Source organism: Rosa rugosa, chromosome 1 (genome assembly GCF_958449725.1).
Source record: "Rosa rugosa chromosome 1, drRosRugo1.1, whole genome shotgun sequence".
NCBI classification, from domain to species: domain Eukaryota; kingdom Viridiplantae; phylum Streptophyta; class Magnoliopsida; order Rosales; family Rosaceae; genus Rosa; species Rosa rugosa.
This window is the reverse complement of record NC_084820.1, coordinates 66,973,355-66,988,529: the sequence shown is the minus strand read 5'-3', so window position 1 is coordinate 66,988,529 and position 15,175 is coordinate 66,973,355. Positions and strand designations below refer to the sequence as shown.

At 39.3% G+C, this 15,175-nt stretch overlaps 2 protein-coding genes and 1 long non-coding RNA gene across 4 annotated transcripts; 1 reads left to right on the top strand and 2 right to left on the bottom strand.

Annotated features, from left to right (window-relative positions):
• Positions 1–230: 230 nt before the first annotated feature.
• Positions 231–4,650, bottom strand: LOC133745550 (ribosome biogenesis protein WDR12 homolog). The gene is made up of 14 exons (XM_062173638.1): positions 4,417–4,650; positions 4,230–4,330; positions 3,799–3,905; positions 3,377–3,412; positions 3,163–3,248; positions 2,438–2,496; positions 2,250–2,360; positions 2,020–2,142; positions 1,677–1,820; positions 1,444–1,552; positions 1,206–1,342; positions 1,065–1,103; positions 871–964; positions 231–539 (listed from the first exon to the last, which is right to left on the bottom strand). Exons 1-13 carry the CDS (start codon positions 4,568–4,570, stop codon positions 872–874), a joined length of 1,299 nt encoding a protein of 432 aa, XP_062029622.1. The 5' UTR covers positions 4,571–4,650; the 3' UTR covers positions 231–539; position 871.
• Positions 4,651–5,209: 559 nt separating this feature from the next.
• LOC133745535 (alpha/beta hydrolase domain-containing protein VTE7-like) lies at positions 5,210–8,897 on the bottom strand. 2 transcript variants are annotated; one of them, XM_062173621.1, is made up of 10 exons: positions 8,448–8,897; positions 7,609–7,703; positions 7,416–7,513; positions 7,267–7,316; positions 6,987–7,082; positions 6,800–6,889; positions 6,534–6,626; positions 6,354–6,449; positions 6,077–6,142; positions 5,210–5,655 (listed from the first exon to the last, which is right to left on the bottom strand). In XM_062173621.1, the coding sequence occupies exons 1-10, from the start codon at positions 8,676–8,678 to the stop codon at positions 5,527–5,529; spliced, it is 1,044 nt and encodes a 347-aa protein (XP_062029605.1). In that variant the 5' UTR covers positions 8,679–8,897; the 3' UTR covers positions 5,210–5,526. The 2 variants fall into 2 exon arrangements, with proteins under 2 accessions (XP_062029605.1, XP_062029612.1); XM_062173628.1 differs by lacking the exon at positions 8,448–8,897 and adding an exon at positions 7,788–8,340.
• Positions 8,898–13,179: 4,282 nt separating this feature from the next.
• Positions 13,180–14,963, top strand: LOC133745528 (uncharacterized). Its single transcript, XR_009863662.1, has 2 exons — positions 13,180–14,064; positions 14,163–14,963. It is a non-coding gene; the product is annotated as an uncharacterized LOC133745528 (long non-coding RNA).
• Positions 14,964–15,175: the final 212 nt, after the last annotated feature.

The following is a 15,175-nucleotide window of genomic DNA, read 5'->3' as shown; positions in this document are numbered from 1 at the left end:
TTAATTTTTAAAATGAAGTCACTTTTCCCAAATCTGACTCTTCACAAATAAAGAGGGGAAAAATTCACAGCCAAAAGTCCTTAATTGTTTTTTTTTTTTTTTTTCCTTTTCTTTTGGCTTTTCGATTTTTTATTTTTTGAACTTTTGTTAGGTACTTTCACGGGTTGATTTGATAAGCACTTTAACGAGCAAAGCTTTCAGAGAGAGAGAGAGAGATAGAAAGGCAAAAAAAAAAAAAAAAACACAGAGCACAATTGTATATAGATAAGAGACATGATGAAATTTTACATCCGAGCCTATTGAACAATTAAATAGGTCTCCATAATTTGTATAAAAGAAATATAAGTTTGTTGCAATTTGCCAAGAATCATTGGGAGTCGGAGTGAAAATGAGCTCGGCGACTAGATTTTCTGGGCTGTCAGCGAATATCAGAAACCTCACCCTGGACACGGGGATCCCATCTCACCACCATTTTCAGAAAATGAGAGGGCTGAAGATGTGCCACTCCATGTGTGAGTACTTCTATCTTCAAAATTTAACTGCAAATAAGGGCAAATGTAGCGAAATCATAACCAAAGAACAGCAGCAAGAGTAAAATTATAGGAAATGTTGGAGGTCTTAATGCCACATGTGAGTCAACACAAACCCACAAAACAAATCTCATCGTTGTAGTACTTGCTCACATGACAAAAAATGGTATTAAACTGGCAGACATCACTTCTAAGTTACTCATGAGTTTTGAGTTTAGCCTAGTGGGAATAATATTTGAACAATCTATCCTATAATGTTTTAAAGCCAGAGAAACTTGCTGTAGTGAGGTTTGTAACCGAAATCCAAATAAAATCCTAAAGTAATGTATGCAACCTTTACCTCACTGCACAGAAACGCCGGAACTGATGCAAAGCTTTGTATCTGCCCCACCACTAACCACGCTATCACCTTTCCACCAATCCACACATAGTACCTGAGTGACATCAAAATGTTGGTGACAAAAGGTTAAATTCGTGTCCTCAAAAGGATGAATTCATTTTGACCAATTACACGAAGAAGAATAATGTTATTACCTTGCTGTCTTTATGTGAATCAATGACAAATAAAGGCCACTGCAAAGAATACACCATTGTTCAGTGAAAAAATTCTTAAGGTTATGGTGGACAGCATTTATTAATCATTGTTAGAGAGCAAACAAAAAGAGGAAAAATTACAGTAGTTCTCATATCCCATAGCATGACTTTGCCATCATAAGATGAAGAGAGTATATGAAACCAAGAGCTCTCATGCCACTTGCATCCCGTAATCCAAGAAGTGTGAGATGAGAATTGACCAACAGGAGCAGAAGTTCCTAGAAAGTAATAACTTTTGCATCAGTTGTCCGTGTATTTCAGTGTGTGTGTGTGTGTGAGAGAGAGAGAGAGAGCATAACACTTGGATAATCTAACAAACCTGGTCTACGAGGATCCCATATCCTAAGAATGGGGTCAGAACCACCAGCAGCAACAAGTGCAGAACCTTCACCACCAATATCAAGACAGTTGAGGGCTTTGCTGGCGGGCTGTGCAACAGGAGAATGTCACTATCTGAACTTTAAGATATCTGGGAAAGGAAATGCTGGAACCAGGGTTCTGAAAAAAGACTATCGACTACATGGTGGTAAAAGAAAGTCTGTTTGCACTTACTATGTTCAGTACATCTTTGCCTGTCCCAACATCCCACCTTCTAATAGAATGGTCCCAAGATGCCGAATAGATTATGTCACGCTGAGGCCACTTGACAGAAGATACACATTGTGTATGGCCCACTAGAGAAGAAACAGCCTCCCCCTGAATGTGATGTAATATAAAAATTAGTGTTCATAACAGTGACTTACTAGGGAAGAGAATCTGGCTCGATATCAAGCTCATATTATTTTCATAACATGAACTTTGACTCTTGAGCTTAAAGGGAAGTTCTGGACATTCAAAGACATCCCAAAAAAAAAAATTATTCAAAATACATAAAAGGAATGATAAAATATAATACCTCCTTTTGAGATTCCTTAGCTTCATCAATTTTTTTTCTCTTCTTAATTGACACATCAACTTCTATATCAGGCTCATCTGTCTGCCATAATTTGATTGTGGAATCCCAGGAGCCTGAACAGACCTAAGTATTTGTAACCAAAGGAAAGTAAGTAATAACTTAACATAAAAGCCCAATCTCACACATACTACTCTCACTATATATACGCTAAAAATGGAAGTAGATAAGACCATGTCTCCGGAGGTATGAGCAGCGACACTTTGAACAGCTGCTCCATGCCCACGCAAAATTTTGTATGCTGTTGTCCTCAAAGGATTGTTTGTTGGCTCATCTGTATTGAACTTCAATGAAAAATGAATAAAGATATTAGTATATGGGTTCCATAATCATTGTAGAAGCAGTGCACACATTAAATTACCTTCCACAGCCTCAGTGTGCGATCTTTTGATGCAGTAGCTACGCTACAACTTTCTCCCCCTGCATAAAAAAGCAGAGCTTAAGCAACAATGAAAGAACTTTACAGCTAATGGCAATATATAAAAAACAACCCAGGCGAAAAAAAAGAAGAAGCTGCATTCCTCAGTAGCAGACTTGCATAAAAGTTATTACCCTAAACATGATAAGTTTTCAGGCAAAATTAGACCAGATATTCTGAGTTCAAGATAACATATAGACAAACCACTGTTGTACCCCAAGATGGCCTCGCATCAAAGAAAATTAAACATAATAGACAAGTATTTAATAAACTTTTGAATCATGGTCTCAGAATGTTTAGACTTAGACAGTTCAACACACACAGTACTGTGGATCAAAAAGTTATTTGACTCTGAGAAATAAAATCTACATGAGTTTTGAAGGATGTCTAAAACGCTACACAATATCTATATGGTCTTGAAAATAAAAGTGACACTGTCAACCTATAAACTAAAAAAATGAGAATGCCATCATAAGTGGTTATCTGGAGGCAGTACCAATTGGCATTCAGGAATCCTAGACTAATCTTTCCTTTTCTTGGGAGGATGTAATATCTGATGAATTAACAGTCGGTTTAAAATTCTAACATCCTTGAAAGGGTAGCTTTGAAAAAATATAGTCGCCAGCAACATGGAATAAGCCAATCACGGATAATTATATCTTAGCTACCTTCTGCACTGATAACACTAACAGATGTAACTGGTTCACTGTGTCCTTGCAGTATATGTGTACATGTTCCAGAAGCTTTCCATACCCTATAGAAGATCAAATTCAAGAAAGAATACATCAAGCTTCCTTATTGTGGGTATATCAAGTATAACATAAATAACCATGAGAAATCCCAAGTTACAGAAAAAATACCAATAATTCTTAGTATGATTACCTTCCTAAACCATCATAGCACCCTGTCAAAATGAACCTGCCACAACACAAATTAAGGAAGTTCAAGAAACTATTTTGAGCCAAAAAAAAAAAATTATCAACATTTAGAATAAGGTTTTCCGTGATGACTTCATCTCTATTGCGACCGGAACCAAAAGATTTGAGCAGGTCTAATGAATGAAAAAGACATTGAGATTTGCAAAATGAAGGTTTTGCCCGGAGAGATCTTGAACTGACAACTCTACTTTCCAAGTACCATGCTATCCTATGTAATAGAAGTATCTAACTGCAATTCCCCAGATGAAGTAAACTAATCCCACTTATAATACTCTTAGTTAAATCCAAAGGTGCAACCCAAACCATAAGAGTTGATCAGACTGCTGTGAAGAGATAAAATATGCAATAGAAGTTTCCTGTGCATACCCGGGACTGGAACCATCAACTGCACCGACCCAGTCATCATGTAAACAAGGCTCTTCTTCTCTGCGTGGGACAACAGCCCGTATATATTCAATTTCCAATGTCTTCTCCTGTAATAAGGGCATAAAATGATAGTTAGCTATCAAAATAAGACCCAAAGAACACAAGAAACAATGACAATAAACTCCTCACTCTATCCAAAACGTGGTTTTAGGAACACAGGACCTTCTGCTATAAACTTCAAGTCGACATATCACAAAACCCCACTACACCTAATTGCAGAATCCACATTGTACGGCCTATATTCACTTAGTTTTCTCATTTTCTGTTTCGGGTTTCTCCGAAGAAAATTCTCATACAATCTCTGCATTCCAATCGTAGCATAAATTTTCTACAATCAAGGCAAACTGAATCAGATAAGGGGAGTCAAATACCGCGGAAATGCCCTTAGCAAGGAGGAACTGTCCAAGCGACATCCGAACCAATACGCCATTGATGAGAAAATCAAAGGGCTCCGATTCCCAGTCAGGATTTGCTGTTCACAACCACACAAAAAGAATCAAGCTTTACTAGCCAAAAGAACAAAACTTTAAGCAGAGAATGAATGGCGGGAAGCCCTACCGGTTTGGATGAGAGCGTTGACGACTTTGGAGAGGTCCAAACGGGAATAGGAGGCGGGAATGGTGGTGTTGGGAACTTTGAAGGGGATGTCCTCAAGCTTCGTGACGAAGCGAACCTGGACCTGCCTGTCATCTGTGCCTTCCTCTATCTCCATCGTCTCTCTCTCTCTCTTTGCTTCTGTGGCCGGCTCTGAGGTTTTGCTAGGGGTTTAGTGTTAGGGTTTAACTTAGAGAGGAGATGACCAAAACGCACCGTTTTGGACGTGCCATTGTGGGAGCCTTTATATTATTGGTAATTGCAATTTGACCTCTCTCATAGTTTTGTTGTCTTTCAACATAACACCCTATCTTTGTCTGAGTTTTAAGTTTCATCCTTGAACAAGTAAAACATGACATTCTTCCACAATGTGTAAAACGCTACGAGGCCGTAAATGGCGCGATTAAGGTAAGTTATTTACGGCCTCGGTTAAGGTAAGTTTGACTCATTCAACTCGTGTTTGTTAAAGAAATGAATTCAAGTTCAAAAACGAGTTTGAACTTGAACTCTAGTGTGTTATAGCTAGCTAATAATGTTCACGAATAACTCGCGTACATGAGTTGTAGCTCTAATGGCTAAGAATACTATTCGTGATATCGCATATGATTCATTATACATGTACAGAAGCTAATAAGCATTTATCATCTATTGTTACTCCATACTCTCTAGCAATCTTACCAGCTAGTAATGCAGTAGTTAATTCTCAAAAAAAAAAAAAAAAAAAACGATGCAGTAGTTGACTAGTTGGTGCAATGCGTACCGATAAACCATAATATAAGTACGGTATATAACTTTCCCAAGATCACACAACATCCCAGATACCTATTATAGTTACATTATATCATTGTCCTCACTTTTCTTCTGTTGGTAAACTATCGTACTAGTTATATTAGTGGTCACTGTTTCATTGCTTATTCAGCTGGTTTCACATTGCAACATTATAACATCCACTTATCTTCAAACCTACTACATATCTAAACAAATGTACAAATAGACAATCAACACTATTGCAAAGAACTAATGGCCTCCGCTAAAGGCAGGGAATAGGTACAAGAAATTCTGCAGCAGTCCCATTCAGCAACAGTCATTGTGAGCAAACCCTGCAATTAGCTTTGCAACAGAGGTGGGATTGTCAACATGAGGAAGATGACCACCATCCGGTATTAGCCGCATGATTGCAGAGGGTAGTTCACACCGTAGTCTCTGCATCAGAAACAACAGTTACAAAGCATGTCAAACAATGCTATACATCTAGCTAGCTCAAGTTCTAGTTTTTACTTTCTAGTTTCTACAGGTCAGCAGTCACACGATAAACGTTTGCTGAAGCTTTAAACATGACACTGCTAAACCTTGAATATATATATATATATATATATATATATATGTGTGTGTGTGTGTGTGTGTGTGTGTGTGTGCGTGTCATCCCCCCTCCTAAAAAATTTTAGACAATTATTGAAAAGGAGACGTTGCAAAATGCTTATGAATTGGCCATTTGTAGGTTGAAAGTTCCATCCACTTGAAGTAAAGATTCATCTTTCTCAGAGTCTAATCATCACAATTTACTCTAAACAACTGACAATTTTTTGTGATAATTACAAAGCTTAAGTAGAAGTTTGAAACTGACCAGTGTTTGCTTGTAGTCGATAATCCGATCTTTCTCACTACAGATGACAAGTGCTTTCTGCTTTACCTGTAAGAAAAAAGATAAACAATGCAGGCCGCATGTTAACAGAACAAATACAACTGTATAAACCATCCAACAAGTTTTTACAAACATTTCGCAATTGATACACTTTTTGGCTACATTCAAGTATGTTTGGTGTAATCTACTACATTTTCTCCAACGTTTGAAACAGTACCACATATATACTAAATTCATACAGGTAGAAATAGTAATATACCTGTTTTATTTGCGCAATAACATTGTAGCCCCCACTACTCATGAAACTTACTGTTGCATCTTTCCACCAAGGCAGCAAACAGTGTAAGCGGCCGACCTGCGCATATATATACTTCAATTAAGAAAACAAACATGTCAATGTAAAGTTGAACAAATATTGGTTAACAAAAGATAATTGTACATTAGTCCAATCAAAGGTTGTAGCTAATGAAATGTCATTGAAGGCCAGCGTATTGGCGTAAAGCCGTAGAGGGATGCTCCTCAACAAGGAAACCTGATCAGTACAGGATCAAAATATTAGGCTAGCTGCTTAAAAGAGAATTTCATGTACGTACAATGTGCCTTTAACACTATCTTTTATGCAAAAAATCATCAGCCTTAATGATCTAATTCTAAACATGAAACTCAAAAGCATATTCTTCCACTAAATCGTATGTGGACACTTACCCCAGCGTAGGCTAATACTCTAGGAAATTCTGCAAGGCCTTTGGTGCCTTCTGCGTACACACTTGCATTAATCAAAACCAGCTTTTCAACCTGTAGAAAATAAATGCAAAGAGACATCTCACTGTGTAAATAACAGGTGATAAAGTGAGTAGGGTCCGGAGAAAAGTAGAGAGAGAGAGATACTTACAGCAAACGGATAACTAACTGCAAAGTCAATTGCAACAGAAGCACCGAGGCTTGGTCCAACTAATATCATCGGCCTTCTGATGTAGGACTTCCAAAACTAGAATTCAGATATAACCATTGCATGCATGTCAATTTCATAAGATGATGAAAAACTTGACCATTCATAAAACCATGCAATGTATCATAGAAAAATATATGTACCAGCGTAAACATTTTCTTAGAGATAGATGGCAAAAACAGTATCTGAATCCAAAATAAAAACAGTCAAACTGCATGGATACCTGATAGAGGTGATGACGCTTTGATTCCGGATTGCATGGTGGAAGCCTTTCTAGTACAGATGAAGAATGGTTACTAAGGGTGAATATTGAACTTCAAACCAGCTGGGAAAACAAAAACAAAAGAAAAAGGAAAAGACAGGTGAATGAACCTAAATCGGAGAAGCCCCACCCGAGCACATCAATCGCCCAAGCCTCCAACCCGGCCTCTTCAAGCAGGGGATATGTGCACCTCCATTCTAAACAAGAACTAATATACACAAACATAGTGAAACGTGTAAGAGCCAAACTTGACATTGTAAAATAGTCAAGGTATCGATCTTGCATTTTGCATATATTATGCACCTGTCAAAGCAATGGAGAAGAACCACTGGATTGTTCTTGGTTTGTACTAGAGGTTTCACACAACTACTCATTATACAACTTTCATATAACCCCATCTGCAATTTAAAAAGTATGAGAGAAGGGAAGACCCCTACAATAAATAGTGAAACGAAAAAAATTCATAGTCAATGAATTGTAACTTCCAAGTGGATGAGAATCATCACAACCAGATGCTCAAAGAATATATCAAATCTCAACCCAACTGCAGCTAAAGTTAACAAAAATTATTTCAGTCTTGCAATCCCAATAGTGTATTTTGAACTAAAACTCATCGCTCACACATGTGAACTTCAATTGAAACTCCTATAAGAAACGGTGGAAATTCGAACTTATTGTTCCTGTAAAAATCTAGTCGCAATAAACAATAGCAAATTCCAACCCAGAATAACAAAATCACTCCATTTGTAGTTAAAAACTCAAACTTCATTCAAAAACAAAGAAAAAAACTTAATTCCTTTCTAGCACAAAAACTTAACCTTTATTGTCAGGTCCTTATCAAATTACTCACATGAACCTACTTTCGTCGTTTACTCCAAAGCCAGTTCATATACGCCCCATCCTTCCCAATTTGCCTAACTAGACTTCTTCTTCTCTTGAATGGTATCATATAAATCAACTAAAAAAGACGCTGTGTACTTGCCTAGTGACACTGAGAAAGACAGAACTGCAAGAAATGGCAAACAAGAGGATACATACAGAATAGTTTTACCCTTTTACCAATAACGAAAAAAAAGAAAAACAGATTAATATTTACAGTAATCAACTAACAAGGGTAAAGAAATTAGAGTAAAAATCAGTACCTGCACAGGGAGCCTCTCCATTCTTTGAGCCAAGTTTCTGGCATAAGGGTCTCTGATCTTCTCAACCTCTTTGGGAAGAAACAGCGGGAACCCGTTACCGGAACCCGAACGGCTCCCATTTGGGAAGATCCGGGGACCCGTTAAGCTCCCACATTTCTTTGTAGCCGGCGTCTGTACTGCCTCTGGTGGTGTTGGTGAGGGCAGTGAAGAACCAAACACCAGAGGTATCATTCTGACGACGAAGAAGATCGAAGAAGAACAATCTGACGGTCAAAACTGAGAGAATAATGCGCTCTGTTTCAACCTGACAGGCACAAAAGGGAAAGAGAGAAGTGTCTTAGAGAGTCTGAGCTCTACCTGTCGAACATGGAGGAGGCTACGTCAGGGATACGTGTCAAAATTAAGTAGACATTTTGTTTTGGCTGTTCAACTATTTGTCATTTCCCGAAAGGAGAAGAAGCGTGAAGCGTGGCCTCTATGTAGGATGCATTAGTATTTGATAATTCACAATAATTTTTTGCAACTCGTTTTCAGTGTTCCCCAAATGCAAAACTTGTGAAATTTGCGTTTGGTGTGCGAAATTGAGAAAACGGACAATACAGAAAAGCGTTTGACTTTGTGGAAAATGTTTCTATGCACCAAATGAATCAGTAGATCGATTTCAGCCGTTGGTATTTATAGGTAATCTTTTTTAAATAACAAAAAAATGTGTTTGATGTTATCCAATCATCCATTTCTATTGGTGCAAGTATATGTCGGTGCACTGAATATTTTCTCTTGAGTTATAGATAGTATTATGTTTTTCATTTTTTTCTAAATAAAATTTTTTTTAGGTCAAGTTGTCATGTACAAACAACTGTACCTAAGAATTCACTACTCAGATCACTCATGGACTGCTTCACCATACAATGATCGAGTTGGCCTAGCCCTAGCCTTAAGATTATAGCAACCCCAAACCCTAACCTCTATATTGCACCGCCCTATCGCCTACCTATATTGCACCGCCCTATCGCCCACCTCTTGGACTTTTAGAAGTTCCATAAACAACATTTATTATTAACTACAATTTTATATCCAATTTTGTAATTAAGTTCTGAAACATATTCAGTTCACAGCCAATGAAAGTTCACTGGCGAGTCAACCACCACCAAAATGGGTGATCCAATTTCTTTTTTCCGCTCCTGTGCCACATTCGGCTATGAAACTGGTCCCATCTAGTCACTGCCCAATCTCCACCGCCATCCATAACCGCCCACGGCGACGTATCAAAAAGAAGAACCAAAATGAGTTGCAACCGAGTTCTCCCTCCTCCGTCCACCTCAAGCTCCGTCACCACTTGAGTTGTGTCACTCTCTTACTTATAGTTTCAATGCCACCAATCATGCACATCGAATCGATCTCACACAAACTTTTATCAACTACATTGTTTATTACTTTTTCTTGGCAATCTCACCAACTAACGAAGTTAATCAAAATCATCAAAAACTAACGAAAATAGTGGACACTGACAAAAATAACAAAAAGCAGTTGGAATTTAACATAAAGTTTTGTGAAGGACAAATTAGTAACTGTATAGAAAAGTTTTTTTTTTTTTTTGATTGAAATTGTATGGAAAAGTTAAATTGGCCCATGAAAGCCAAAAAATTAAAAAACCTAAAGAGCTAATTTCATTTTACCTCCCTAACATTTACATGTTAAATCAGTTGTGGCCCTACACTTTTAATTTCATCACATGTACTCCTGTGCTCTCCAATTTAATCAATCATATCCAATAATTCATTTTTTTTGTCAAGTATTTTGTAAATTGAAAATGTGGCTCTAATGGGCTCCCTTGTATGATGACGATTCACTATTGTGGCATGCAAAATTATATTGTATGTGACTACAATTTCAAAAGGGGCCTTGACCAAATGCCCAATTTTGATCCAACATAAACCCACTTACTCCACTAAGAAGTTTTTATTCCCACTTACCCATTTAACAACTAAAAGACTGTTTTAGACAAAGTTCAATTAGAAAATTACAAGCATTGCCACACTAACTCTTCTCCTATCTCGGACACTGGGCCTCTCTCTCTCTCTCACTCTCTCTCTCTCTCTCTCTCTCTCTCTCTCTCTCAAATTCCACTATGATTTCGCCGGCGACATCGCAATGGGATTGGCGGTGATGATGAAGCGGCGACATCACAGAGAGGATCCGATTTGGATCCTGCAGAACCAGACGCCTCAACCACCTTGTTCCATGGAATAGGATTCCGATCGATCTGCAAGTACAACCATTTTCAGAAGCAAGAACCTACCGAGCACAGGCAGCAGATCAAGGAAGCCACCGCCTCCGTGAAAACCCGAAACAAAAGCGAATCTCGCCCGCCGAGTCAATCTAAAACTCGAATTCTGCACAGCCACCACTCTGATTTCTCCACTGGCTGGAGCCATACCTGAAACGAAGCTTTAATCGTCATTTCATTCACAGTGAAAACCCCAAATCCATCGGAAACCGGCGACTCTTATCAACTTCAATTTCTTCAGGAAAAAAAACAGCAATTTCTTAGGACTCGGAATCTTGATTCGCAATCGGATTGGCAGTGAAAAGGCTGCCTCCGGTCCCGGTCGAGCCAATCACCGGTGTCTTCGTCCCCAGATCGGGGGGGGGGGGTGGAAGGCTAAGTTTGCTCCGATCTGGTGCCCAGAGCAATTTCTGGGTGGCCAATTTTTTTTTTTTTTTTGTATACTATGAGCTTCGAGAATGGGGAAGGAAAAAAAAAAAGTGAACTTGTAGAATTGAACATATAAATTGATCAATTGTGTCTATAGTGTATTCATTTTGGTTTTGAGAGTTTATGCAATTCACTGGAGGGCAATAATATGATTATTGGGGGCAATAATATGATTATTAGGAGGCAATAATATGATTATTGGGAGGCAATAAAAAAAGTATTGGGGGGCAATAATATGTTTATTGGAGGGCAATAATATGAGTATTGGGGGGCAATAAAATCAGATGCCAGAATCCGATCACCAGTCCTGTAGCCAGATTCGGGATTCCGGTGATCGGTCGCCGGATTCCGGTTGCCGGAGTCCGATCATCGGAGTCCCCGGCCGGCCACTGGTCACCGAAGTCCGGCAAGGTCTCCGATGACTTCTCTCTCTAAGTCACAAAGAAGGAGAGGGCAAAAATGTCCCAAAAATCAATATAAAGGAATAAAAAAAATACTTAATTAGATATTAGGGAAATGATCTCTTAGAGTGTTTCGGTAAGTGGGCAATCTCTTAGAGTGTTTGGGTAAATGGGGTTAATTAACCCCAAAATTGGGTAAATGATCATTTCCCCATTTCAAAATACATGCATCACACAATAATAAGCCAAGGGTTAGACAAGATTGATTGAAATTTGTAAGTACATGGGCACGCGTGATAAAATTAAAAGCGCAGGGGCACAAATGATTTAGGGTGTACAGATCAGGGAGGTAAGATGAAATTTGCCCAAAACTAAAAAAGAAGGTAAAACTAAGGGGAAAAAATGCGAACCATACCCGACGTTCGTTTCATTAGTAACTTTGGTACCTCAACTTAAAAAAATGTCAAATTGGTACCTGAGGTTCACTCCCCGACCCAACTTAAGTACCTGGAGCCCATTTCGCAGTTACGACGTTGGCTCGATTTCAAAATGGGAATGGTATTTCTGTCTATTCATACGGGCAACCTACACTTATCTGTTCTGTTTCACCCAAAATGGAATCACTTTGAACCTCTCTCTCCAAATCATATGTGTGTACTTTCCCTCTCTATATCTCATCCACTGCTAAGACAGAGATTCGCTTCAGAAATCACTGAAACAACATAGGAAAGGTAGACTGAGGAAGATTTGATTCGATTCCATGGACAGAACTTGGAGATACTTTCGTGTGTATCGGGAGCCACCCGTATATGCAGGTAAAATGAAATTGTCCCCCCCCCCCCCCCCCCCAAAAAAAAGTTTTTCACTTTTACTCGATTTGTTTGGAATTGATTCTTTAAGGCTTTCTGCGTCTTTATATGGTTGAGTCGTTGTCGATGTGGTGGTGGGTTTGTGGCTTTATGCGGTTTTGTCTAGGGTTTGGGTGGTTTTTCCCCCCTTTTTTTGTCTTCTTCTGAAATTGTTTTTTTCTCGGTCTGTTTTATGTTAGAATCAGGTGGTTGAGGAGGTTAAATGAATTAGGTTTAGGGTTTATGGCTGGGTTGGTGGGGAATTTAAAATCCCAGCTGCTTTGGGGGTTTATGGTAGTCAAAGGGGAAAGTTGTTAAACCTAGGTTGGTGAAATCTTAAATTAGAAACTGATAAATTAGGGAGTAATTGTGTGTAATGCATCTAAAATGAAGGGGATGAATACATTTATAGTTTTGCAATTTCATGAACTGAAACACTATGAAATATGTAATGCAGATCCATCTTTGTTCACCATGAAGATATATCATGGAGGGAGGTTTCACAGTACCAAGGGTTTAGATAAGAGTTACAGGGGGGAAGTGTTGTATGTTGATGGGTTAACCCTGACTGTTATGCCCCGTATCTAAACTTATCTATTTACCGGTCATTCGGACGGTAAATGATTAAAAATTTTACTTTTATCTTTGTTCGATCATTTAGAGGACTAAAAGTTGACTTTTTGTTCGGCTCCGATTTTGAGGAAACTTCCTTCTAGAAAGTTGTAGGACATATTACATCGAGTCTGTGGACATGTGGCATGCTGAAATCGGAATTGGTATGAATAAGTTATGGTTTACAGAAGTTTATTTCTATGTTGAAGTTTTCGGGAATTTGTAATGGGCAAAATTGACTTTTCACAAGTTTGGTATTTAGAGAAATTAACCCGAGCAGCCCCTAATTTTCTCCTCTCTCGCTCCGCCGCACGACCTCTCTCTCTCTCTTCCCCTCCCCCCTCTTTCTCTCCTTCCTCTTGCCTTCTCTGTTACCACCGGAAAAGACCACCTCCGGCCATCAGTTCACAAAATCGCGACCACCAGTTGACGCTCCACCTAAACCAGAGCCCAGCACAGCCATGCATCGCCTCTGGCCTCTGCATGCGTCCCTCAAAGCCATCACGGTGCTGCTCTCCAGTCTTCATCGATTTCTGATGACTCCTCACCACACCACCACCATTAGAGAGCTCAGAGAAAGCCAGTTATTAAAGCCCAGAAGTCTCGCTGCCAACCCAATATTAGAGAACCCCGTGCGCGCCATCTCCGGAGACGCCGAGACTCTGCTTCTTCATTCTCCAACCTCCAATCTGAATTGGGTCAAACCACTACCATGAATGGAATCAGCACCTCTCAATTGACCAAAACCCTCTTATTCCAGCCTCTGTTTCCGACCAGAAACACCGCACGCGTCGCCGCTGACGCGTGGCCACCGTAGCTCCTCCGCCGCGAGTGTCGCGGGTCTCCTTCTTCTGTCCAGTAAGCTACTTTTCGTCACCCGTTATTAGTTGAAGTCTCTGCCTTGAATTTGAATGGAGAACCCTAATTTGATTTCTTTCTTTGGGTTATTGTGAGGTTATGTGGGATTTACGATTGGGATTTGGAAAGGATGAGCTAAGAATAGTCACGTTTTTGGTGGATTCACAGTTAAAGGAGAAGAGGTAAGGTTTTGGTTCTGAGTTGTGCTTTATCTCGGCAATTGCGTAACCTTTAATTTTTGTATGGTTGTTGAAATGGTTTTGTGGTGCTATTGTTGTAGTTCAATGGCTCTATGAAGCCGAACTTGGTGATAAAGGAATTTCGTGCGAGGAGTTCAATTTCGTGGTTGAGTGTTTGAGACGAGCGACCATAGCTTTGGTTGTCTCTGGATGCTATAATTGCTTCAGAAACAAGATTGTTGTTGGAAGTGGAAGCGGAGGTTCGAACCCTCCTTCTAGCGCCAAATGTTTCAGCTGTCTCGAGAAGGGTTAGATCCAATTTAACCATGAGATGTCTTAGTCTGATACTATCGCTATCGGTCTCGCTTATCTGTAAGACAAACGAAGGTCAGAGGGAAGACCGGGTGTGCCGGCCTTCAACGCTCTGATGCCTAAGTCAGTATCGTTGTAAGATAATGATAATGAAAAGTGATAGTAAACAACCTCTTTGGGTCGTTGGAGATGTTCCTAATGTAGCAGATTTATGGGAGCTTGGTCCCGTTTCTTTCGGTGTGGGACGTTTGGGGTTCCCGATATCGCCCCGAGGGGTATCGAGACCCTCAGCTGGGAGCTTTCTTTACTTCTGTATTGGCGATACGAATCTTGTGCTTCCAATACTTGTGCTTGGGAGGTATATGCATACCAACAATTCTGACTTTGAATAGTGTTTTGGTAGATGTGTTACTTGACGTGGTCGGTTATGTAACCGACATTTGAGACATTACTGAGCAGTTGTTGGAGATTACTTGAAAATCGTAGGACTGGTCATCTTGGGTCATTGACCTAACCATGACATTTGGATTTAGTTTTGTTCGTAGTGGAAGAAATTGATTCCAGGTAAATTGAGTTATAATTTTGTCTTATTAAGTTTCAGATTGTAGAGAGTTGGGAAGTAGACAGAAGGATTTTTGAACTAGTTTTGTGTTTGAAAATTTAGTATTTAGTTGGATACTTAGAGTTTTACAATGGAGTTTCGATCTTTGTCGGTATTTAATTGGGAGGATTAGAAACAACTTTTGTACTTGAGATTGTGTCAATGTGTGTCCTTGGTTATCCGTGTTTGGATGAAATGGTT